Source organism: Anomaloglossus baeobatrachus, chromosome 5, assembly GCF_048569485.1.
Source record: "Anomaloglossus baeobatrachus isolate aAnoBae1 chromosome 5, aAnoBae1.hap1, whole genome shotgun sequence".
Classification (NCBI taxonomy): Eukaryota; Metazoa; Chordata; class Amphibia; order Anura; family Aromobatidae; genus Anomaloglossus; species Anomaloglossus baeobatrachus.
This window is the reverse complement of record NC_134357.1, coordinates 326749990-326777635: the sequence shown is the minus strand read 5'-3', so window position 1 is coordinate 326777635 and position 27646 is coordinate 326749990. Positions and strand designations below refer to the sequence as shown.

Here is a 27646-nt window from a genome sequence, read left to right as displayed (position 1 = left end):
GGCTCTCAAGTTTATACAGCTTGGAGTAGGACAACGTGTATAAAAAGTATCATGTGATCAAAATACTCATTTGTCTAATAATTCTGCACACGATGTATAGTACTGTTTGGTCACACGGTATGGCTAGGGTGGGAAGGACCGCTATTTAAACGTAAGGTGTCGCATTTTTTTATTTTTTATTAACCCCTTCAGCCCCGGGGCACTTTCCGTTTTTGCGTTTTTGTTTTTTGCTCCCCTTCTTCCGAGAGCCGTAACTTTTTTATTTTTCCGTCAATCTTGCCATATGAGGGCTTGTTTTTTGCGGGACAAGTTGTACTTTTAAATGAAACCTTAAGTTTTACCATATGGTGTACTGGAAAGCAGCAAAAAAATTCCAAGTGTGGAAAAATTGCAAAAAAAGTGTGATGGCACAATAGTTTTTGGGATGTTTTATTCACGGTGTTCACTATATGGTAAAACTGATGTGTGGGTATGATACCTGAGGTCGGTGCGAGTTTGTAGACACCAAACATGTATAGGTTTACTTGTATCTAAGGGGTTAAAAAAAATTCACAAGTTTGTCCAATAAAAGTGGCGCACGTTTTGCGCCATTTTCCAAAACACGTAGCGTTCTTATTTTTTGGGATCTATGGCTCAGTGACGGCTTATTTTTTGCGTCTCGAGCTGATGTTTCTAATGGTAGCATTTTTGCGCAGATGCTACGTTTTGATCGCCTGTTATTGCATTTTGCGTAAAACTTGCGGCGACCAAAAAACGTAATTTTGGCGTTTGGAATTTTTTTGCCACTACGCCGTTTACCAATCAGATTAATTGATTTTATATTTTGATAGATCGGGCATTTCTGAACGCGGCGATACCAAATATGTGTATATTTATTTATTTTTTAACCCTTTAATTTTCAATGGGGGGAAAGGGGGGTGATTTGAACTTTTAGGTTTTTTGTTTTTTTTTTAATTTTTTAAAACTTTTTTTTTACTTTTTTTATTTTATTTTACTAGTCCCCCTATGGGGCTATAGCGATCAGCAATCCGATTGCTGATCGCTATCTGCTGATCACAGCTATACCGCTGTAATCAGCAGATTCAGTCACTTTCTTTCTTCCTCTGCTCCGTGCCGAGGAAGAATGAAAGTGAAACTTCTTAGCACCAGGCGTCATCACATGACCCTGTGCTACGATGGCAACCACCGAACGTCACGTGATCACTCACGTGACGTCCGGAGGGGGCGGCGGTAAGAAAAAAAGATGGCCGCGCGCATATAGATCTCGCTGCCAGACTTTGGCAGCGAGATCTAAGGGGTTAATGTTCCGGGTGGAATGCGATTCCACTCGGAACATGTAGGCACACATGTCAGCTGTTGAAAACAGCTGATATGTGTGCCGATCCACGCCGCCTGCCCGCGGCAGGGGGCGGGGATTACCGGGACACGATCCATGACGGAAAGATCCGTCCATGGTCGTGAAGGGGTTAATATTAGTGATTATGAAATCAAGTATTTTTAATACAAAATTAAATTCACTTTTTATTAAGTTTTTATTTAATTCTAGTTTTATTGAAGCCCTGGGCGCTGCCATCTTGGATTTGCTGTGAGTAACGACAGTTACACACCTCCTTTATGGCAGCGCCCAGGGCATAGAAGACCGTGGTTGGGCTCAGACTCTATACTGTACATAAACAAGGCGTCTGCTGTAACCTGAACGCGCCCCCTGGGCTGTCCAGATCACAGCAGAGGGAGGAGATCGGCGCCATGTTTGTGGACTTCACAGAGTATGCTGTTTTCTCCACTTTACTAGTCAACCGCCAGGATGTTTGAGTACGGGGCGCCCGCCCCCCGCCGTTACCGTCTCCAATGACATCCCCTTTCCCCCGCTCTACCCAACCCCACTGCCGGCGTGCATGCAGTAGAGCTGTGTGTGTGTTTGTGTGCATGCAGTGCATGTGAGTATCGGCGCCTCCCCACCCCCACCGCCGCTGCTACAGTCTCCAATGACACCCCCCCGCTCTCCTTGCTGCAGCCGCTGCGGGCGTGCATGCAGAGCAGTGCGTGAGTACCGGCGCCCCTCCCCCTGCCGCTGTGTATCTAATCCTCTCCTGTGTGATACTGTCTGCTGAGTTGTGTATCTAATCTTCTCCTGTGTGATACTGTCTGCTGAGCTGTATCTAATCCTCTCCTGTGTGATACTGTCTCCTGAGCTGGGTATTTAATCCTCTCCTGTGTAATACTGCCTGCTGAGTTGTGCAGTATATAGAGAAAGTCCAGCTCACCCAATGGAGACGGCTAATTGTTAGATCGGTGCACGGAAAAAAAAGCAGGATCTCTCTGCAGCTCTGATACTGAGAATCTGTCTTCCACCAGCTATAATAACGCACAGGGTGTGGATCAACAGAATTGCCACAGTAATAATCGTTCAAAAAACGGTCCTGGAAGAAAAAACGCCAAAGGAGATCAGGAAGAAAACACCCCCATAATAAGGGAATTCAGAAGATCGGCGCGGAACAAACACTTCTAGATTCAACTGAAGAGTTTACGGTTTTGAATCTCTCTGCTTCCATCTTATCTAGATATAACAATATCGCCATGATACTTATAACTCCATGGAGGCCACAAATGGGTACCCCCTAGGGCAAGAGCCTACTCCATATAGCATACAAGATAGGAGGACAAAGGAGATCGGGCAACGACGTGCACATAAAAAATTCAATTTTATTAGATAAGATCATGTAAAGACAACTAGTACAAAAGACATATAAAAAGACAAGTCATACCAGGATGAGGAACAATTGGAAAAAGTGGTAAAAATAAGTGGGCAGATCAATGCCACACAGCCTGCCCATATGCTGTACAGGGGTAGATATATAAGAGGGCGTCACACTCCACAGTTATATGGCGTGGTGATAAAGTAATAAAGTGACGGGCTCATGGAGAGAAAACAATAGCAGGCATACAGTGGCGAGCTATGTGTTAAAGTCTTGAGTGTAAAAGACTAATGTTAAGATATATTATCTCCATATAGGCACATCCAAACAGTAATGGCACCACGTCGCAGGGGCACTCAGGCTAGGACATAAGGGAATAAGTATCCCAGCATAAGTGTACGCAAAAGGATATGTCCCAGCATGGGTGACCCAGCTATCAGAGCAACACAGGGAGCGTGAACGATACCTGAAGTGTAGCAGGGCAGGTTGTGGGGATGAAAAGCCTCCTTGACAGCTGTTTCGCCTATGGCTTTATCGAAAGGAGGTGTGGATACTACGTATTGCACCATTTTATTTAGGAACCACCAGGTGTATGTGATCAAACTGACTGTGATGTACATACTGCGCGTGCGCCGGCGCCGGAGTACGGAGGGCGGCAGGGAACAAGAAGCCCGCTGTATAGGGCGCATGCGCGGGACCACAGGACGCGTCGCTATGGTACCCGGGCATGCGCACCAGCCAGGCTCGCTCCCCACCGTCGCCCGCAGTCAGCGCGCCGGGGGACGCGCAACACCACAACAGGTGATCACAGAAGGCGTACACTAGCGGTCAGACACTATATGAGTATACAATGCATTAAATAGAACCAGAATTGCATATATTAAGACCACCGGTGACGCAATGGAAACAATATCTAATAGCAAGGTAATCTTGTCCAAAAAGAAGAAGCATGAAAGGGACCTAAAAAAGAAAAACAGACATAATACAGAAAGATTAAATAACAGATAAAAACAACACGTTAAAATAAAGGAGCCCACATTACACCACTCATTCAATATAACTAGTGCCACACACATACTGTGAGGCACAATGACCCGAAAGTATATCCTAAGAGAGTGGAGTATAAAAACTCCACTTCACAGTCAATCAATTAAGATAAACAGAGATGGAAGTAAGGAAAAGGGGAAGCTTCACAAAAATGGAGCATAGCTGACCACTTCATTTAAACCAAAGGGCACGAGGGTGTTCAGGGAGACAATCCACCTCGACTCCCGCTGAGCGAGAATCTTGCGTAGATTGCCGCCCCGAACACCCCCATGAATGACATCAATGCCCCTGATCTGTAGAGATTTCGGGCTGCAATTATGAACAGCTCTGAAGTGGCGGGGCAGTGTTTTCAGGAGAGTGATGTCCTCCACTGAGGCTGCCGCAAGGATATCTCTCACGTGCTCCCTAACCCTAATGCGGAGCTCACGGGAGGTGAGTCCGACATAGATTAGATTGGATGCAACTTTGGAAAAATTTGGATTCATAGGGCAAATTAAAAATCTCATATCCCTTCTTTACTCCAAACCCTCAGCTCAAATTTACGTTAATAATTATATTTCGAGAAAATTTCCTATTACTAATGGTACAAGACAGGGCTGCCCACTATCGCCACTTCTGTTCGCCTTACTTATGGAGCCTCTAGCAGAGTATATTAGAATGGAAAATAGAATTAAGGGAATTAATACTAATTGGAAACAGTATAAACTGACCCTTTATGCGGATGATATTATTTTATCAATCACAGATCCGTTAGAATCTCTAAGAAATATTGAAAAGGCCTTACAGGAATTTAATAATATCTCCTACTACAAAATTAATAAACTTAAGTCACAAATTCTTAGTTTCAATTTAGATGACAGCCTAAAAGATGCTATCAATAAAGAATTTAACTATTCCTGGGGGGAAGGTAGTGTACCTTATTTAGGTATATTGCTTTCTGATAATTTAAATAAAATTATACCCTCTAACATGAAACACCTTCTTGCTGCTCTGGACAATGTCCTGAAAGCTTTAAAAATAGAAAAGACCTCATGGTTTGGGAAAATATCATCATACAAAAGTATTATTTTGCCAAAAATTCTATATACCTTTAGATGTTTACCCCTTAATATCCCCAATAAGTGGTTAGGAAAAATTCAATCTCAATTACAAAAGTTTGTCTGGCAAAGCAAAAAGCCTAGAACCTCTAAAACCATACTATTTAAACACAAACTGAAAGGTGGCCTGGGTGTGCCTAATATACAATCCTATTACCTAAGCAACCTAGTAAAACAAACTCAGTTTACACTATTAGAGAACCTTGACAACAGTTGGATGTCTCTTGAAAAATCCACCACCTGGAATAAAAATAAAAAAGACTTACTCTTAGCTTATCTGCTTAGAACAAATAAAAAATTGCCAAGAAACCCAACTAATAATGCAGAGATAAAAGCTTGGAGAACTCTGCTAAACTGTTTATTAGCACAAAAGGTCTCGATGACAAGTTTAAAAAACATCTCGATAGATACTGTGGAACTGATGATACCAAGAATTAAATTATTAAATTGGAAAAGATGTGGTATACTTTTCCTTGACGATATTGTAAGTAATAAAGATATTATTCCTTTTGACATATTACTTATAAAATACAATCTACCAATATCAGAGAAATATAAATGGACTCGTATATGGGAGTTTCTGCAAGAAACACATCTTTTATCAAAAAAATTACCCACCATCATCATAGACTTACTAAACAACCCATTAAACATAGGTTTATGGAATACCAGAAACATATATTCAATTTTTAATGATGACTATACATTTAAGAAATTGAAATATATGGAATCTTGGGAAAAACAATTGAATACAACATTTCAATCTAACAAATGGAAATCTGCATTAACCTATACATACTCGATGTCTACCTGTATATCCATACAAGAATCTTATTATAAGATTCTGGTTGAGTGGTATTATACCCCACAAAAACTACATAGATTCTCTTCTCAAAATTCTGATTTGTGTTGGAGAGAATGTGGAGAGAGAGGTACTACCAGTCATATTTTTTGGAGTTGTCCAAAACTAAAGGAATTGTGGAGAGATACAGAAATTCTCCTCCATAATGTAACCTCATCTGAAATTAGTCTCTCTGCGGAATTAGTTCTGCTATCAATCGGGATAGATGAACTTAACTTAAATTATAGACATATTACCTGTCATATCATACAAGTGATTAAAAATCTCCTCGCTGCCAACTGGAGAAATACTAATATTCCATCTATACATGAAGTAATAGAAAGAATTTCCTCTCACAATCTTTACGAATTTAAGTTTGCTTTGAAAGATAGATTATATGATAAGTACTCGGTGAGATGGAATCTTTGGTCAAAGAAGTTCAATCCCAATCTTATTATATTAAATCCTTGAGTTAGTGTAGCTACTAGCTGTAAAAATGATTTAATTATATTCTCCGTCTTTTTATTCTAATAGTTACGTTTAGCAATTTATGTGTTAAGAGATTCAGTTTAAATTTTCAGCCAAAACTCTACTATAACTCTAGTTTACTTTTTTTTTTTTTTTTTTTTTTTTTTTTTTTTTTTTTTTTTTTCTTTAATCATATAACCTTTCACTTTCCCCCCCCCCCTCTTTTTTTTTTTGTTTTCCCCCTTTCCCGTGCTCCACTTTTTCTATTTCAAAAATTGAATGTTAATTTAACTTTAGATTGTAATTTGACTAATTGTTGTTAAGTTTTACTGTGTGAACAATTTGTTTTGTTTGAACCAAAATTTTTTTAAAATAAAAAATATGTAAACAATAATCCATGCAATATACGGTTTACATATCAGTATAGTGTTCAAACAATCCCCTTTTTGGACATTCTACTGACAGCAAACCTGGAGGAAGGGAAAATTGACTGTGATATTTTCAGGAAAACAATAGCAGGGAATTCGTTATTACATGCAACCAGTTGTCATCCGCGCCATGTAATAGTTAACATCCCCACGGGGGAGTTTATAAGGGCGAAGAGAACATGTACTGCACCCCATATATATAAGAAACAATGTGAGATTATTGGTGAGCGCTTTAAGAAGAGGGGCTATTCCAATAAAAATATAGAGAGAGCTAAACAAAAAACGGATGAGAAAACTAGAGAGGATTATTTAAAAATAAGCAGAAATAATACCAAAAAAACCCTTGCTCTTGCTGAAGGTCATATGCCTATTGTTTTTTCAACAAGCTACAGTACCGATTTTTATCGGATTGTTAATATCATTAAAAAATTCTTGCCGATCTTATATGTAGATGACACGTTAAAAAACATATTAAAAAACGGAGTTAAATTCGTGTCTAGGAGGAATAAAACTATCGCTAATTGGGTGTCCCCTAGTGATCACTCCAAAAAGAATAAAAATAAAAACACTCTGGGCAATAAAATAACTGCAAGGAATTGGCTACCCACTTGTGGGTCTTTCAAATGCGGCCAGAAAAACTGTGGGCTGTGCAGATTCATGTGGAATACAGACAAAACTGTTTCCTCTGTTACAAAAAAGGAATTTAAAATTCAGTCTCTGATGAACTGCGGTTCTGCTGGTGTGATCTATGTCATAACGTGTATGGATTGCAATATCCAGTATGTGGGGAATACTTCACGAACTTTAAGACGCCGCATATCGGAGCACGTTTATGACGTAGGTCACACCACCACACGCAGTTTATCAGCCGCCTCCCGTCATTTTTTGCATATACATAGAGGTGATTTGAGCCACTTTAGAGTTAATGCAATAGAGAAAGTGCAGACACTGAGGGGAGGTGGAGATTTAAATGATTTATTATTGCGCCGTGAAGCAAAATGGATGTTAATGTTACAAAGTAGAACTCCAACAGGCATGAATGTTAGAAACGAAATTTTGAGTGTCTTGTAAGGGTTACTGCGATTCATTACTCAGCATATCAGGTGGCCTTGTTCAGCTTTGATTGTTCCATGACTTCCTGTGGTTCCTTTTATAAGTATGTGTTCAGATGTATTATGTGTTGTCTTAGATTAAGGACTAGTTTTTTGTCCGAAACGCGTCCACCTCACACGCCTTGTGATGCGTTCTTCATCATGATGGAGAATTTTATGTTTTTATGAAGTTTGGAATAAAGGAAATTTGATTTTTAACCAATCTACTGATCTGGATGCTGGATATTTTTCTACACTATGCCTGCTGAGTTGTGTATCTAACCCTATCCTGTGTGATACTCCTGCTGTCCTTGGTGACACTATAGACATTTGTGGTCACCAACAAAATGGCTCTGCACTTTGATCCTAAACTTCATCTTCCCTCATCCTTTTGGAAACACTCAGATTGGGAGGGGGAGGTGACATCACACACAGGAGAGCAGATTGTGCCCACTTTACTGCAGCTGTAATGTGAGCTACTTCTAAAGTGGGATTTTTGTAGGATTTCAGAAGCTGCCCCCCTAGTGTTTAACAGTGGAAAATATCAAACTTTTAAATTTTTTATATATTTTGCTCAATTAAAAACAAATAATAATACTTAAAACATTAAAACATTAATAATTTACATTTTTTCAGTTATTGATTTTTTTTTTTTTTGGACGACACCTTCCCTTTAATGACAATTCTCACTCCATGTTTGATTTCCAGAAACAAGAAGGCGATGCTGCAGAATGAAAATTGCAAATAAGCCATTGTATTGCCCAATACATTGTAGTGCCTGTACATTGTAGTTCCCGTAAATTGTGGCCAGCTTGTGCTTCTGGAGTCACGCACTCAGTAATTAAGTGTTCTCTCCTCGCTACTGTACTTAGAATCACGTTGACGCTAACTGAATTTTAAGTCTAATTCACACGTCAGTATTTGGTCAGCATTTTGTATCTGTTTTTGTGTGCCAAAATTAGGAGTAGAACTTACAGAGAAAAACTATAATTAAACAATTGACCCAATATTTTATGTTTTGGAGACACTCCTGGGTTTGGCATACATATACTGATGAAATGCTAATCAAAAATAGTGATGTGTGAATAAAGCCTTAGGCACACTGTGGGGCTCCAAATTGAAGGTGGGGCACTTTGGATGCGGGAGTGCAGATTTGGCTGGATTTCTTTTGGGTGTTAAACAAAAAGGAGCCACTGCAATCTTCCATAGTCTTTGTGCTAATAGTATTGTAACTTTTTTTATTTCTGTTGAATGAGTTCAAGGTTTTATTGAGAACATTTTACATTTTGGATTACATTTATCCTGTGCTCAATGCTGAGCACTTACACTGCAATTTACATTTAAATCTACAAATGACATGATTTAGATGAACCACCCGCCAGAGTTATTCACTGTTATGAGGCAGGCAAACATACTTTGGAATACCAAAGTGAGAAAAACCGGGCACCGCTAATCCAGAGAAAATGCTGTTCGTTCCTAGAGAGCATGGGAGAGGAGCCGGGTGCACATCCTAGAGCATAGACCATGTGTAAATCCAGAAGGAGACAAAATCAGGCAGCACTCAGCGGCATCCAAATGAAGAATTTATTCAAATTTCATACCAAGGTGTACAGGTGGTGGGGGAGGGTGAGGACTGAGTCACAACGCCGGAGAGCTGTTTCGCACCTTTGTGTTTCCATTGGATTCGACACTGGACTTAACAGCCGAGGGCAGCACGGGCACTGGCCCTGGCAGTAACAGTCAGATCTCAGCTATCACTTAAGCTGAGCTCCCAGCGATGATTGTGTGGGCACAGCTTATGTGCCTGCATGATTGCCATGACGTAACTGTATGGCATTTCGTAGGACCCCAATCATTACGTACAATTACATCAAATGTTGTTAAAGGATTAATAGATTCATGTGTGTTAGGCTACTTTCAGACTTGCGTTGAACGGTATCCGTTGCATTGCGTTGTGTAACGGATGCAACGGATGTGTTGCATATAGTGACACAACGGATGCAACGGATGCTGCAAAACAACGCAATTCGTTTTGATTTTTTTTTTTTTTTTTTTCCCGGTTTTACCAGCGGCAGACTATAGTGAACGATCAGCTGATCGTTCCCTGCAGCCGGCCGCTGGGTGATCAGCTGATTGCTCCCAGTAGCCGGCCGCCGGGTGATCAGCTGATCGCTCCCTGCAGCCGGCCGCCGGGTGATCAGCTGATCGCTCCCGGCCGCCGGGTGATCAGCTGATCGCTCCCTGCAGCCGGCCGCCGGGTGATCAGCTGATCGCTCCCTGCAGCCGGCCGCCGGGTGATCAGCTGATCGCTCCCTGCAGCCGGCCGCCGGGTGATCAGCTGATCGCTCCCGGCCGCCGGGTGATCAGCTGATCGCTCCCTGCAGCCGGCTGCCGGGTGATCAGCTGATCGCTCCCGGCCGCCGGGTGATCAGCTGATCGCTCCCTGCAGCCGGCCGCCGGGTGATCAGCTGATCGCTGTCACTTGCCGGCGCCCGGGCATGCCGGCGGGCGGGCGCTCAGCTGAGCGCTGTGACTTGCCGGCGGCCGGGCATGCTGGTGGCCGGTCATTCAGCTGAGCGCTGTCGCTTGCCGGCAGCCGGGCGCTCAGCTGAACGTTCGGCCACCGCGAGCCAAAATAAAGTTTGATTTAAAAAAAAAAAAAAAAAAAAAAAAAAAAAAAAGAGCATGCGCAGTGAAATCCAGAGGATTCCGCTGCTCAAAATAACGTTACATGCTGCGTTGCTCCCGCTGGGCGGAAGCAACGGAGCGTCGCCCAGCGGAAGCAACGCAGCTCCTTTTGGTACAATCCGTCAACCATACAAGTCTATGGGAAACAGCGGAATCCGTTAACGGATTCCGCTGTTTCCCAAAAGGGCGGATTGTAACGGAAGGAAAATAACGCAAGTGTGAAAGTACCCTTACGGCAACATCATAGCCCAAATGCCAGAAACAATCACCATCAATTTACAACTCTCTATGACCCGTCTCTGTCCACAATGAATTCAGTTAATTTCTTCTAACCAAATTGTGCAATGGAGGTAAAATCCCTACATGGTGATATAGTGGTCCAACAGCTGTAAAAAAAAGTGTGTGCATCATCTTCATGCATGGTCATGCTCAAACATAGCAGAGATTAGTATGTCATCATTACACTTCCTCATGTCGTCAGCCCCCATCTCAGCTAAACTACTAACTAATACAGATGATGCCAACTGATCTGGCATGTCAGTGTACACAGGCACATAGAGAATAAAAATACCTGATAGAACATGTGACCAAAAGTATGACATCTGCCTAAAAGAAAACAAAATGCAATTAACAAGTGAAACTGAAATCAGAAAAGTCAACTATACTATCCTACAATCATATCAGACTAAGGGCCCGATTTACCAAAACCGCAAAATTTTAGCGCAACATCAAGTTGCGCGAAAATTATGCAACTTTTTAAATCTGTTTACACCAGAACACCGGCATAAAAGCTTTCAAAAATTGGACCCTATGTTTTAATTCAAAGAGTTAATGAATTTCAGAAAGACCAATTTCCACTAATAATATTTATGGCTTGTTTTAAGAATAAGCTATCAATTTTAAAAATATGGATAGCCCCTTAAAGGGGTGGTTCACCCCTTTTCATTACTAGCCAAATCAATATGTTGAGAAACAAGGTTTCTCTCAAACACCTTCTGTTGCCAATAATGCCTGTGCGCGGCGCTATTACGGTCCGCTCACCCCCTTCACGTGACCACCGGGCTTCAGAGGTCACCTCTGATGTCTGGTGATGCCACATCAACTGAGATGGGCCGCAGTCTTCCTGAGTGAATGGGCTGTGGGCGCCGTTTCACCGCTCATCACAGCCCAGCATCTCGCCTGCTCTCTCCTTCGTGACGCTGGGCTGTGATCAGCCATGAAAAGCCGCCCACAGCCCAGTCACCCAGGAAGACTGGGGCCCGCCTCAGTTGACGTGACATCACCGGACATCAGAGGTCACGGAGCCCAAGGATCACGTGAAGGAGATGAGTGGAACGCAATAGCGTAGCTCACAGGCACTATTGGCAACACAAGGTGTTTGAGAGAACCTTGTTTCTCAACATAATATCGATGTGGCTAATGAAAAGGAGTGAGTCAGCTTTTTAAACACTGTTTTTTGGCTAGTGTTATGTGCCGAACTTGAGGAAATGTGTTTCCTTGCAGCGTGCAGTCACTAAGATTGACAGGCCCCTAGGAATGGCTGGCCCTATACACAAATATTGAGAGACCTGTCAATTATATCCCAGAAAAGTGAAGCTGAAATGGATCAGTCCTAGAAATCTGATCATCTCACAGATGCACAGCTGATACAGTCATGGCCGAAAGTGTTGGCACCCTTAAAATTGTCAAAAAAAAAACAACAGCCATGAGCCAACAAGGGTCAAATAGCAAATATACTAGCAGGATGCAGCAGGCCCCCTATGATAAAGGTGGCGGCAACACAGGTGCAGAATACCGATGAGACAACCAGTCACAAGCTACCATTTCATGGAGCGGGTGGTTACTGGTATTAAACATGCACACAGATAAGACTTACTAAGGGCGCCAGTCATACAGGTACGTGTGATGCACAGTGTCTAGCTTGCACCCTATTGACGACGCCCCTACTATTAGGAAGCCAGGCACCATTATAACCTTAGTGACCTGCATATTAACGCCAAATTTGCAGGTAAATAGCATTTTTTTATGTTAGATTCTCAAATTCTACCATAAATCAGTTTAAAGGGAACTTGCTACCTCAGAAAATGCTATTTAGCTGCATATGTGGGGTTAAGCTGCAGGTAAATACCATTTTCTAAAGTGACATTTTCCCTTTAAAACTAAATTAACTGTTGTCTGAGAATCTAACATGTTAGCTGATTTGATGTTTGGCTTACTTTTCCATACAAGACACAGCTTATACAGTCATGGCTGAAAATGTTGGCACCCTTGAAATTGTTCCAGAAAAAAAAATCATTTCTCCCACAAAGACACAAAATGCAAAGATTGAGTCAACTTCTCCCCTTTTTATCTAGTTTCAGGTGTGATTTTCATTTTGCCCACACCTGTTACTTGCCACCGGGGAGTTTGATCGAGCATCACATGCTTGAAACAAAGTGTTTTACCTACAATTTTGTAAAAGGTGCCAACAATTTTGTCCAGCCCATTTTGGAGGTTTGGTGTGAAATTATGTCCAATTTGCCTTTTTTTCAGTTTTTTTTTTTCCACTACACAAAGGAAATAAACATGTGTAATTACAGTAATTTTTTGGGAGAAATGCTTAATTTTCTAGAACAATTTCAAGGGTGCCAGCACTTTCGGGCATGACTTTATAAGCTGTGTCTTGTATGGGGAAGTAAGCCAAATATCAAATCAGCTAACATGTTAGATTCTCAGACTATACAGTAATATTTCTATACAGTATTTGGATACAACCATAAATAAGGCATAAGTCTTATTTGTTGTTCAATACATGGTTTAGTCTGTGCTGTGTTTTTTAAATTTGATCCATTAAAAGCCAGTTTTTTTGTCTTGCAAAGTGTCTCCTTCAGTAAAAAGGAAAAAGTCACCTCGGAAAACTTTATTTACTTGCAGCTTAACCGCACATATGCAGCTAAATAGGGTTCTCTGAGGTGGCAGGTTCCCTTTAAACTGACTTACGGTATAGTTTGAGAATCTAACATCGGAAAATGTTCTTTACCTGCAGATATGGGGTTAATATGCAGGTAAATAACGATACATTGCTGCTTGGACGCCTTAGGCCTCTTTCACACATCAGTTTTTTGCCATCAGACGCAATCCGGCGAATTTGGAAAAAACGGATCCGGCACCTGATCAGATTTTTTCTCATTGACTTGTATTAGCGCCGGATTGAGACGCTGGCCTCACGTTTCATCCGTCGTACAACGGGTCTGGGAGAAATTGCCTGTGCGGCTGCCGGAAGCAACGTCCAAAGGAACTTTTTTTGGGAAAGGCGAAAAAACGGAAGGCGATTTAGCGCCGTACGTCTTTTTTTACAATGGATATCCAAAAAACTGACCCGCACATCCAACAAATGTGAACAGGTGCTAGCCGAAAAAATATAGTAACTATAAAATGCATATAGCATGTAAGCCCGGAACCAACGGCAAAGTAATCTCTGTAATCCAGGAACCTAACTTAAATGCCACTATCTAGGTTAAAAACATCCATGTCTGTTTTTACATGCATTGGCCAAAACAAACTAAATATCTCTCTTTTGCAGTAATGCAGTACCATATTTTCCCTTATACATTGTTGGCTTTTCAGTGTGCAGCTGTAGGCATTTTATAATCAGTGTTTTTTCAGCTAGCACCTGTTCACATTTGTTGGATGTGCGGGTCAGTTTTTTGGATATTTGTAGAGAGTCTCTTTCTGACTGAGCACTCCGCCCTAAGACCTGGCTGTGTTCATAGCCCTTATAGCAGGGCCTAGCTGCCCATACATGGAGGTTTGTAGTCCAAATAGTGGCATTTTGCCCAGATACGGATGTTTTTAACCTAGATAGTGGCATTTAAATTAGGTTCCCAGATTACAGAGATTACCTTGCCATTGGTGTCTGGGCTTACAAGCATTGGCCAATACATAAACTAAATATCTGTCTTTTGCAGTAATGTAGTACCATATTTTCCCTTATACATTTTTGGCTTTTCAGTGTGCAGCTGTATGCATTTTATAGTTACTATTTTTTTACAATGGAGGCCTATGGGCGCCAGATCTGTTGTCATCCATCAAATGACGGAATCAGGCGATGATCTGTTTTTTGTTTCTGGGCATGCCCAGATGTTGTGTAAATTCACTTCTGGTCACAAAAAAAGTTCTCTCTCTCTGTCCTCCAAAGCAAATAACTGGCCTGAAGGGAAAAAATGAGACGGATCTGTTTTTTTGCTAGATCAGTCGCATCAGTTTTGCCACAATCTGCGACGGATCTGTCGCATCAGGCACAAGCCGGATTGTGCCTGATGGCAAAAAACTGATATGTGAAAGAGGCCTTACTAAAAGTGCGGCTAGTGGGAGAAAATTAACTTATTTCCTCCTTGCGAGTCATTGCTTTTCTTTCTATCATGGGGACGTGCACAGAGAGGCTACAGTCACGACTCGCTATACTATGAACAGCAGGTGTAAGAAAACCCCAGCACTTTGAGTGACAGCCAAAGTGCCAGGGCATACTTCCAACCACCTCTAATAGTATAACGAGTCATGACTGTAGCCGCTGTTTGCCCACCTACATAACAGAAAGGCTGTGACTCACAAGGAGGAAGTAAGTTATTTTTCTCCCTTTCGCCGCACTTTTAGTAAGGTGTCTGGGCAACATTATACCGCTATTTATCTACATATTAACCCTATATCTACAATGTTTTCTGATGTGACAGGTTCTCAGCCTTTTTGCTGTGATTTTTTAAAACTACAGCCAAATATTGCACCATGAGCGCAATGTGTGAATGCAGCAAAAAAGGACTCTCCATAATAAGCTCATCATTTCATGGTTATGTTACCTCCGTAGCGGAATTTGTCCTGACATATCCATTCTTCTGTAATATAGACCAGGCAATTTCTGTGTCATTTACGTTCATCTGACATCCATAGGTCTCAAAATAAACTACAACATAAAAGTGAAAGGGAATTAATTACTCTACTACGTATGGATTACACTAATTATGATTTAGAATGCCAATGTTAACTACTGAAGACATTTATGCTGTTGAGGATATTCCACACTGGTCACTTTGTTCATGTCACTTCTGGTCTCAGACAAGTCATGCATTTTTCCCCAGATTTGCTGCCGCACAACCACTATGCAGAATGTAATATCAAAGAAGGAAAGATGTGTGAGATCACAATCCAAACCTTTATTGTACGTCGGTGAGGGGCTTTCTGTGATATAATGAGGAACATCATCATCATCTTCTTCAACAGATGAAGTAACAGAACTTGCAGGGATGGGGTTAACAAAGTCTTTAAGCTGCGGGCCTGTGGCCACCCTGGATCTGAACTCGTCCTTCCTCACCGGGGCTCGCTGAATGCGCGAGCTGCTGGAACTCAAACTGCGGCAGCAAAACCAAATGTTGGCCCGATACAGGAGGCGAGATAATTTGATAGGCTCCATGGAGGATGAGGAGTTAAACCTTTAATAAAAGAAAGTAATATTACAAAGATGTATATTTACTGTTCAGCAGAACCCATATTAGTAACCTGATGTAAGAGACATTCATGGAGCTGCTGTCACAGTAGTTTCCAATCATTAACCCTACAACGCATACCTGGGGCCTCGCAGGCCTGCTAGGTTACTTTTTTCTATGGTAGATTTCTATGGTTGCGCGTTCTATGGTTTAAACGAGACATCACGCTAACAATCAGTGACCACAAGTTCTCAGTATTATCTGGGGTCCCAGGGATCAGACGTTACTGATCAGGCTTTAATTATCTGCAGTCACTTAAAGGGAATCTATCTGCAGGTTTTCGCTATCTCAACTGAGAGCAGCATGTTGTAGGCAAAAAGATCCTGAATCCAGTGATGTATCACTTAGATTATTGGGTGCAGCTGTTCTGACAAAATCTACATTTTTAGCTTAAGGGTATGTGTGCCCGCTGCGTTCTTGCTTGACAAATAAACTGTAGCGTTTTGACAACTGTAAACACTGCATTTTGGACGCATTTTGAATGCATTTTTGACAGTGTGGTCCCACTTGGCTCTGCTACATCCCCATAGAGCATGGCTGGCTGAGAGACAGAGCCGCGCGATGAGAATAAACTCGGACGAACTTCACCCGACTTCATTGTCATCGCGCGGCTCTGTCTGTGTACAGCGGCCTGATTTGCGGTCACCGGTGACCGCAAATCCCCTGAGTGACTGAAGTGAGCTGCGCAATCAGCAGTGCCGTCACTAAGGTTACCCATGGACAGCTGGAGTCCTCCACCTGAGACCGCAAATCTCCTGAGTGAGTGCACCGCTGATCACGCAGCTTATTTATTTTACTGTACGCTATAGACCCGCCCACCGGCGGCTGTGATTGGTTGCAGTAAGACAGCTTTCACTCAGCGTGGGGGCGTGTCTGAATGCAACCAATCATAGACGTCGGGGGAAGCAGTGAATATGAGATGGAATAATGAGCGGCCGGCATTTTCAAAAGCAGGAGAAGCCACCGGAGCAGTGTGACAGCTGTGCAGCACTGTGCCAGTGATCGGTGAGTATGAAGGAGGGAGAGAGAGGGAGACCAACCGACAGAGAGAGGGAGACCGACAGAGAGAGAGAGAGACCGACAGAGAGAGAGAGAGACCGACAGAGAGAGAGAGAGACCGACAGAGAGAGAGAGAGACCGACAGAGAGAGAGAGAGACCGACAGAGAGAGAGAGAGACCGACAGAGAGAGAGAGACCCCGACAGAGAGAGAGAGACCCCGACAGAGAGAGAGAGACCCCGACAGAGAGAGAGAGACCCCGACAGAGAGAGAGAGACCCCGACAGAGAGAGAGAGACCCCGACAGAGAGAGGGAGACCCCGACAGAGAGAGGGAGACCCCGACAGAGAGAGGGAGACCCCGACAGAGAGAGGGAGACCCCGACAGAGAGAGGGAGACCCCGACAGAGAGAGGGAGACCGACAGAGAGAGGGAGACCGACAGAGAGAGGGAGACCGACAGAGAGAGGGAGACCGACAGAGAGAGGGAGACCGACAGAGAGAGGGAGACCGACAGAGAGAGGGAGACCGACAGAGAGAGGGAGACCGACAGAGAGAGGGAGATCGACAGAGAGAGGGAGACCGACAGAGAGAGGGAGACCGACAGAGAGAGGGAGACCGACAGAGAGAGGGAGACCGACAGAGAGAGGGAGACCGACAGAGAGAGGGAGACCGACAGAGAGAGGGAGACCGACAGAGAGAGGGAGACCGACAGAGAGAGGGAGACCGACAGAGACAGACTGACAGAGAGAGGGAGACCGACAGAGAGAGGGAGACCGACAGAGAGAGGGAGACCGACAGAGACAGACTGACAGAGAGACCGAAAGATATGCGTTTTGTTTGTAAAAAAAAAATGCAGAACGCAACAAAAATGCAGTGCAAGCGCACAGCTAAACATTTTGGCTGCGTTTTGGCACGCCTCATTCATTTCAATGGGTGGAAAATGCAACCAAAACGCACAAAAGAAGTGACATGTTGCTTTTTTAAACACATCGATTTTGTCAAATATTTGGCATCCAAAACGCTGCCTTTAAAAAACAACGTGCGCATGGAATTTGCTTAATTGTCATAGACTTTGCTGGGGACGCACAACACATGCATTTACGTTGAAAATGCTGCGTAAATGCATCAAAAAAATGCAACGTGCGCACACAGCCTTAGGCTATGTGCCCACGTAGCGTATTTTCATGCAGTTACGCTGCGTTCTGCACCGCAGCGTAACTGCATGCGTCCTGCGTCCCCAGCACAATCTATGAAGATTGTGCCTAATCCATGCCCACGTGGCGTATTAGAACGCAGCGCTTTGGCTACATTCTAAGAAGTGACATGTCACGTCTTTCATGCACTCTGCATGCAGCCCCCGCTCTGTCTATAGGAGGGGCTGCATCCAGAGCGCATGAAATCGGCTTTTCAGTATGCACTGGTTTCTGCAGCGATTTGAAGCGCACGTGTGCTGTTCAAATCGCTGCAGAAATTTCTGCAGGGACAGAATGCAACGTGGGCACATAGCTTTACTCATCTAGCAGAATCCAGAGAGCTGTCCCCACCCACACCAGGCTCTCAGAAGAGATTGTACATTGACAGTGAAGTGTCAATCAAAGGAGGGGGCATGCCACACTGCCACAGTGACTTTGCGGTCCCAGGAATGATAAGGGTCATGCTGCTTAAACAAACATAAATAAACAACATATGGACTGTGACAAAACAGGCAGCCTTGACTTTCTTTGTTAACCCATGCAGTATGCCGACTTCAGCTTACATAGGAAATACCTGCGGAGAGATTCCCTTTAAAGGAGTACAAAGATTATAGAGGTGCTTGTAGCTTTCTTTATGCAGATTGACCAAATGCAGAGAAATACTATGAAGGTGCCCGATAGGATTCTTGGTAGTGGGACCACCATAGCTGAGGAAATTATGGTACTGATCTAAGCATTATATCATAAACTTCTATGGTAAAAAACATAGTTGGGGAAAAAGATTCTCAGGACTCTGGTCAAGTAGCCGCATCAGTAGTACTTGGTCACCAGACCAGAGACCAGACAACCCAATCCTAACTGTAATTCTGATGCCTATTCAAATCAGCAGGCCTGACAAGATATCATCACTATTACATAACGTTCTGGACCCTCCAACACATAACAAACACCAGGGATGCAAGCAGAAGGTTCCCAGGGTGCTGCCCACAACTACTGATATGCCAGGGTCCTGAGAATCTGCAAACCGCTCCTCCTACTGTACATGCAGTAATTTCGGAGCTCAACAACTACAATTGGGTTGCAATTTTTTTTTATTAAATTCATGAATATATTTCTGTAAAAATCTATATATATATAATTACCTTATTCTGTCATTAATAAGTTTTATTTATAATAAGTTTTATTTCTATAGCGCCAACATATTCCGCAGCACTTTACAATTCAGAGGGGACATGTACAGACAATATGAGACAATACAAAATTAAGATACCAGGAGGAGTGAGGGCCCTGCTCGTAAGCTTACAGTCTATGAGGAAATAGGGGAGACACAAAAGGTGAATGGGGGGAGAAAAGCTTGTCATATATAGTCCGGCCATTGATTTAATAGGGGATTAAAAACCAGCTGCATGAACCTGTCATTGGCCAGAATTTATACAGGTACAGGGTTCAAGAATTGGAAGTAAATTTTTTAGGAAGGGCAGAAAAAGACTAGATTAGATCAGGGCAGTGAGGTGATAGGCTAGTCTAAAGAAATGCGTTTTTAGGGCCCGCTTAAAGGTGTGGATGTTGGGAATTAATCGGATTGCTCTTGGCAGTGTGTTCCAGAGCATAGGCGCAGCTCGTGAGAAATCTTGAAGACGGGAGTGGGAGGTTCGAATTGTTGAGGATGTCAGTCTTAAGTCATTAGCAGAGCGGAGGGCACGGGAGGGGTGATAGATAGAGTTGAGCGCATTGCTAATAATCCGGGTCCGGCGGATCCGCGGCGGGTTGCCAAAGAAGTCCGGATCCGATATCTGGCCCCATATATGTCAATGGGGAGCGGAATCCAGAGAGAGAGAGACAGATAGACAGAGAGAATTATTTCCTGAATCCGGATTCCCGCGTCCGGGTCGGACCCAGATCGGACGCTGAAACCGCACAGATCCGGATTTTTACAGTTCGGGTCCGCTCAACACTAGTGATAGACAGCGATGAGGGAGGAGATGTAGGTGGGTGCGGAACTGTGGAGAGCTTTGTGAGTGAGAGTGATAAGTTTATGTTGGATTCTGTAGCAGATAGGCAACTAGTGCAATGACTGGCAAAGAGCAGAGGCATCAGTGAAGCGGTTGCAGAGGAAAATGATCCTGGCTGCGGCATTCAGAATGGATTGGAGAGGGGAGAGTTTAGTAACAGGGAGACCAATTAGTAAAGAGTTACAATAATCCAGGTGAGAATGAATGAGAGCGACAGTAAGGGTTTTTGCAGAGTCAACGGTAAGAAAAGGTCGAATTCTCGAAATGTTTTTGAGGTGGAATTGACAAGAACGAGCAAGTGAACGAATGTGGGGAGTGAAGGAGAGATCGGAGTCAAATATAACCCCAAGACAGCGGGCGTGCTGCTGGGGCGTAATGCTAGAACCACACACAGAAATGGTAATATTGGGTTTCGGAAGGTTAGGAGAGGGATGAAACAGAAGTTCAGTTTTTGACAGGTTCAGTTCATTACTGTTCATTACAGTGACAACCGTTGTCACACCGTGCGCGCTAAAGAGCCTGCGACCAACGGCTTAGCTAACTGAACAGCCCGAACTACGGGCCGACAGGACGACGCCCGACACTTTCCCCGCACCCACACGGATCCCCGACTCCCCGGTGAGTGCTGCACCCCCGGGAGCCCACACCAGCTACCCAGCCGACACATACCCACCACTCGCCTCCGCCCCCCCCGCACACATTACCGCACTCGGCTCCACCCCCCCTGCACTCCGCATGTATACACTGAACACACACACACACACGGATAGTCACCCATCCCCAGCACTGACGTCCTCAGTGCCATGGCCCTGCTCGGCTCCACCCCCCCCCCGCACTCTGCCCCCAGCACACATTACCCCACTCAGCTCTACACCCCCCGCACTCCACACACATTACCCTGCTCGGCTCCACACCCCCCGCCCTCAGCATGTATACACTGAACACACAGGAATAGTCACCTGTCTCCAGCCATGCAGTCTTCAGCACTGACGTCCTCAGCGCCATGGCCCCACTCGGCTCTGCCCCCAGCACACATTACCCGGCTCAGCTCCGCACCCCCCACACTCCACCCTCCGCACACATTACCCCGCTCAGCTTCGCACCCCCCGCCCTCTGCATGTATACACTGAACACACACGAATAGTCACCTGTCCCCAGCCATGCAGTCCCCAGCACTGACGTCCTCAGCGCCATGACCCCACTCGGCTCCACCCCCCCGGACTCCGCCCCCCGCACATATTACCCCGTAGGATGGTGACTGCATCACGATGGGGTAACCTACATACATTATTCCAATGTCAAAGTGCAAGTTGTAGACTCCCCTTTACAAGAAAAGTTACTTACAGATAGTGAAAAGGTCTTCACACAAAATTTGGTGTACAAAAATATTTTTACTTAACTTTACACTGTTCATGGCCCTCTTTCATTACAAGCCATGGACATCATTAAACATTAGACTCATCAATTAAAACTGTTCCTTCTGTTGTTTGTCATTTTAAAACCAATAAACAATTATAAGAATACTAAATTAAACCTAACCCATCCAGTCCATTCATCACCTTATTATTCAATCTGCTAACCTATATACACATTCTAGACTACCTGATACGTTAGAATCGGGACACCTTCTAGTAAATGTATAATCTGCTGGTTACCAGAAAGCGAATAATTTCTACTGTGCTGTCAGACATGTTACCAATGCATTCTTTTGATGTCACCATGTATGACATTTTTATGAAGCTTTTTAATTTTATGTATTGCTGATAGGGAATATACAAGAGTATCTACACAAAAAAGCGGAATGCCCCAACACACCCTTTTTGCAAGTTTAATCAGTCGCTGGCAGCCCCAAAAGTGGAAATGGAGAGGTCACCATGAGGGGTCCTGCATCTGCGGGAGCCATTTGTAGCAGTCACTGTTTTCTACACTCCAACATGGAAGATATAACATCAAGAAATTAAAGTCTTGGCAATATGTAAATCACAGGATGGATAGATGTGTTACTGATACGCAAATGATGAAAAAATTGACACAAAATTGTAAAAACATTGCAATTTATTCAGTATTGAGTATAAAAGCTTCACGCAGAAATACGCCGGGGAGTAGGACCAGGGTGATGTTCCCTCAGAGAGGCCTCTTCATTCACCTCATGTCACCACTCTAAGGGGCACTTTGCACACTACGACATCGCAGGTGCGATGTCGGTGGGGTCAAATTGAAAGTGACGCACATCCGGTGTCACAGGAGATATCGTAGTGTGTAAAGCCTTTTTGATACGATTAACGAGCGCAAAATTGTCGTAATCGTATCATCGGGGTAGCGTCGGTCATTTCCATAATTTGGAAATGACCGATGTTACGATGTTGTTCCTCGTTCCAGCGGCATCACACATCGCTGTGTGTGAAGTCGGAGCAAGGAACATCTCCTACCTGCGTCCTGCGGCTCACGCCGGCTATGCGGAAGGAAGGAGGTGGGTGGGATGTTTACGTCCCGCTCATCTCCGCCCCTCCGCTTCTATTGGCCGCTGCCGTGTGATGTCGCTATGACGCCGCACAACCCGCCCCCTTAATAAGGAGGCGGCTCGCCGGCCAGAGCGTCGTAGCAGGGCAGGTGAGTGCATGTGAAGCTGGCTTAGTGATAATGTTCGCTACAGCAGCTATCACAAGGATATCGTACCTGCGACGGGGTCAGGGACTATTGCGCATGGCATCACAGCATCGGCTTGCGATGTTGTAGTGTGCAAAGTGCCCCTAAAAGGCTATCATAGTGCAGAGAAAGATGGCAATGTTGGCTGGAATGCAATCATAGCCAGAGATTGGTCTGAAGACCACGTGGCCAGCACCACGAGGAGGCCTTCACTGGTGTAAATGCTGGCATTACAGTGTGGGGTGGCAGCATTGCCGATAGACAATTCTAGTCATTATTCCAGCTACACTAACAGCTCAGCATCACATTGATTTGGTGGTGGAACCAGTGGTACGGACATTTCTCCAATGTCCCAGAAGCAGTTTTTCAACTCCACAATACCAGGCTGCATTTTGCTTGTGCTACTGTGAGGAGCCGGATTAGTCTAAACATGCTTAGGCTGCTTTCACACTACGTTTTTTTAACATGCGTCCTGAACGTTTTTTTTAATGCAAAAACGGATCCAGTGCAAATGCGTTTTCATTTCAATGTATTTGCAATGGACTCGCGTCAATATGCGTTCACATGCGTTTGCGTGCGTTATAGTGAGGATCCAGCGCCTTGCAGTTTAACATTTTTCAAAAGCGCTACTTGTAGCGTTTTTGAGCTGCGTCCAAATACTGCAAATTGCTGGATCCTGACTATACTGCACGCAAACGCATGTGAACGCTGGCATGCTGATAGACAGGATCCTGCTTGCTCTACTGAGCATGCACAGAAACCAGCCTCGGGTGATCAGTCTCTCTCCCCCTCCCTCTGTCTCTCTCCCAGTCCCTGTCTCTCTCCCAGTCCCTCTCTCTCTCCCCCTCCCCCGCCTGAGAGCTGCGGACACTCGTAACCAGGTAAATATCGGGTAACCAAGCAAAGCGCTTCGCTTAGTTACCCATTGTTTACGTTGGTTACGTGTGCAGACACTTGTAACCAAGGTAAATATCAGGTATCCAAGCAAGTTACCCGATGTTTACCTTGGTTACAAGCCTCCGCAGCTGTCAGATGCCGGCTCCCAGTCTATCACGTTCAGTTCCCCTCACTCCCGATCACATGACTCCAATGCCCGCTAATAAACTTCAAGTGACAGGATCCTGCAAAATAACACATGCGTTTGCATGCGTTTTTTTGCTGTAAAAGCAGAATCCGCTTTTACAGCAAAAAAAGTTCATGACATGTTAAAAAAACGTAGTGTGAAAGCAGCCTAACATGGCCTGCACCATCTCCAGACTTGTCTCCTATCGGGCACATCAACAGAACTTCATGATTTGCGTACCCAAGTAAACTGATGTATAAATGTGCATATTTCTGAGCATGGCAGTCATAATAGATACTGAATAAGGAGAAGTTTTCAACATCTTGTTTCCATTTTTCATGATTTGCAAATCCTTAACATGTCTATGGACCCAGCTATTTGTATTTTAAATCAAAGGGCACATTACCAGTGTGAGGCACGTATATCAGGAGAGCAGACTGTCAGTCATCACTTGTGCTGAGCGAGCACTACCATGCTCAGTGCTCGTTACGGGCAGTTGGCTGCTCTGATGGATGTCACTCAAGTACCAGAGTATAATGGAAGTCAATGGAGAAGTTGAGCATTTTTCCACAGGATTTTCCAAAACAATGGTCGAGTTACCCATTAACGTCCATCATACTTGGTTAATCAATTTGATGCCATCTGAGAGTCCAATTGCTCGTTACGAGCACCCGAGCATGGTAGTGCCCGCTCACCACTACGGTAATATCGAGCATGGTAGTGCTCAGTCATCACTAGTGAGTACATGTCTCACACTGGTAACTTCCCTTTCATTTAACTCCTTCACACTCAGGCAATTTTCCGTTTATTTCATTTTTTCCTCTCTTTCTTCCAAGAGCCATAACTTTTATTTTCCCATAAATATTGCCATATGAGGGCTTGTTTTTTGCGAGACGAGTTGTTCTTTTGAGTGAATCCATTAGTTTTACCATATAGTGTACTAGAAAACGGGAAACAAAATCCAATTGTGGTGAAATTGGAAAAGAAAAAAAAAGTGCAATTGCACGATTGTTTTTGGGGTCTTCTATTCACCAACTTCACTATATTGTAAATCTGACTTGTCAATATAATGCCTCACGTTGGTAAGAGTTCATAGACACCAAACACGTATAGGTTTTTATCTAAGGGGTGAAAAAAATTCAGACGTTCGTCCAAAAAAACAGTAGCGCTTTTGTTGCCATTTTCCAAGACCCCTAGCGTTCTCATTTTTCAGGATCTGGGGCTCAGTGATGGCTTATTTGTGTCTCGAGATGACGTTTTTTTATTACCGGTATATCATTTTTGTACAGATGCAATGTTTTGATCGCGAGTTTGAAAAAAAATTGCAACGACCAAAAAACATAATTTTAGCATTTGGATTTTTTTTTTCTCACCACGCCGTGTACCGATCAGTTTAATTGAGGTTATATTTTGATAGATCGGGCATTTCTGAATGCGGTAATACCAAATATGTGTATATTTTTTTACTTTTTTAACAGTTTTATTTTCAGCGAAAGGGGGGTGCTTTTAACTTTTAGGTGTTTTTTTCTTTTTTTACATTTTTTTACATTTACTTATTTTACTAGTCCCCTTAGGCCCTGTGCCAACGCTGCGTATTTTGATGCAGATTTTCAGAAATCTGCAGCAAAATCTCCATGTCCATTGTGATGCCAGCAAAGTCTATGAGAATTCAGAAGCGCTGTGTTGAGTATTTTTCCCTTGCGTATTTTATGCAGATTTCTTTTTTTCTACACTAAATACGCAAGGGAAAAATATTTAACGTGTGCACAACACTTCTGAAATCTCATAGACTTTGCTGGCTTCACAATGGACATGCAGATTTTGCTGCAGATTTGAAAAAATCTACATCAAAGCTACACAGTGTGGGCACTGGGCCTAAGGGCCTTTATCACTGCACAGTCCAATCACCTGTGCATTTCTGCTGATCAGATCAGCATAAATGCTCATCTCCTGTGAATGCTAGCACTCTATCGGCTCTCACAAGAAGTGAATCATGGCAGCGTCAGGGACATCAGCTGACCCCGCACTACCATGGCAACACATTGGCGCCCCGCGATCGTGATCCCTGCCGTGGCTAGGTAAATCGCGCTTTCAGTGTTTGACAGCGCAATCTAAAGGGTTAACAGGTGGGTGTGGATCTTTGATCCACCTACGCAGGCCTGTTAGCCTAACATGTCTGCAGATCAGATCAGCAGACATATGCGGGGAATACCGCAGGCTCACCACTAATGACATAATAGTACGTCATTGGTTGTGAAAGGATTAATATAAGCTCTGGAGGCAGATTCTCAGGGAGATCTGTGTCTGGCCCAAAGATCCTAACCGCTCATTTACATATTTAGAAAAATGTGGATTTCTCTGGCGTAACCATCAGACCCCCACTATCAGGGTATCGCGCTATTCACCTGTCTATGCCCTACACGCCTGTATAGGCGGCTCAGGAGGCCGATCTCACGGACAGATCCCCTTTAACACTCGGATGGTTCAGCCAGTCACAGACAATGGTGACAGAAGCACTTCCTTTAGTAGGAGTATAAATGTGGGGAGAAGGGGACCCCAAATCCCCTAAATGTCTCAGCTGGGAATACAGTACTGCATTATCATATTTCTGCTCTTTCCACTCATTTAATCTATCGCAATGGGGTCCTCACATCAAGTTTGTACCCCCCCCCCCGGTCTATTGTAATATCTGGCAGTAACAGGAGACCATTCACAGAACGCTGCACTATACTACAAGAACACTACCCCTCCAAATGGAGTTCCCCTGTAAGGCCAGAGTTACCCATAGCGGAGCTGCCTTTATTACCGAACACGGCACTGCACGGTACCTTGAGCGGCGGCGGCAACTACAGTCAATGACAAACTCCGGCACTGACATGCGCATACTACAGACAGCGTGCAGCGGAAGTATGACGTAATCACGTGACCCGCGGCAGACAGAAGGGGAGGTGCTGGGGAGGAGTGCACGCGATGTGTAATGACGTCCTCCGTGCACGGGGTGACAGTGTGAGATTTACCTCGTCCAGAAGATAGGCTGAAAGTTCTGCAGCGAGCGGAAAGCGTGCTGTTCTATAGTACACTGCCGTCAGCAGCGATAGAACAGCTCTATAGAGCTATATGCACGTGTCTCTGGGCACATTATACCATTTACTACGGATTAGGCTAAGTTCACATTTCCGTTGTTTTGTATCAGTCACATGCGTCGCTTGACGCATGTGACTGATGCGCTGTTCAACGCTGTACAACGGATGACAAAGAACAGAATTCTTTGTCGGATTCCGTTGTGTGCGGGGGGCGGAGTTCGGGGGCAGAGCCGAGCGGGGGGCGGGGCCAGGCGCTGAGGATGTCAGTGGAAGTGCTGCGGTCTGCATGGCTGGGGACAGGTGAGTGTATCTGTGAGTGAGTGAGTGTGTGTATGTGCATGTATGTATGTATGTATGTATGTGTGTGCACATGCAAAGTGCGGGAGGGGGCGGAGCCAAGCGGGGGCGGGGCCAGGCGCTGAGGATGTCAGTGGAAGTGCTGCGGTCTGCATGGCTGGGGACAGGTGAGTGTATCTGTGAGTGAGTGAGTGTGTGTATGTGCATGTATGTATGTATGTATGTATGTGTGTGCACATGCAAAGTGCGGGAGGGGGCGGAGCCAAGCGGGGGCGGGGCCAGGCGCTGAGGATGTCAGTGGAAGTGCTGCGGTCTGCATGGCTGGGGACAGGTGAGTGTATGTGTGAGTGAATGAGTGTGTGTATGTGCATGTATGTATGTATGTATGTATGTGTGTGCACATGCAAAGTGCGGGAGGGGGCGGAGCCGAGCGGGGGGCGGGGCCAGGCGCTGAGGATGTCAGTGGAAGTGCTGCGGTCTGC

The 27646-nt window shown here is 44.3% G+C and overlaps 1 protein-coding gene across 4 annotated transcripts in view; it reads right to left on the bottom strand.

The window, feature by feature from the left end:
- The window catches only part of CDK5RAP1 (CDK5RAP1 mitochondrial tRNA methylthiotransferase), a 147763-nt gene extending 121089 nt beyond the window's left edge, over window positions 1-26674 (bottom strand). For 2 of the 4 annotated variants that reach the window (XM_075349799.1, XM_075349796.1), the window contains exons 1-4: window positions 26613-26674; window positions 15541-15818; window positions 15189-15292; window positions 10928-10962 (exon numbers count right to left, since the gene is read on the bottom strand). In XM_075349799.1, the coding sequence (XP_075205914.1) occupies window positions 10928-10962; window positions 15189-15292; window positions 15541-15818; window positions 26613-26668 (473 nt within the window). In that variant the 5' untranslated portion in view covers window positions 26669-26674. Of the gene's footprint in view, window positions 1-10927; window positions 10963-15188; window positions 15293-15540; window positions 15819-21890; window positions 22105-26566 lie in introns of those variants that run through there. The other 2 variants (XM_075349797.1, XM_075349798.1) reach the window with 2 other exon arrangements.
- Window positions 26675-27646: the final 972 nt, after the last annotated feature.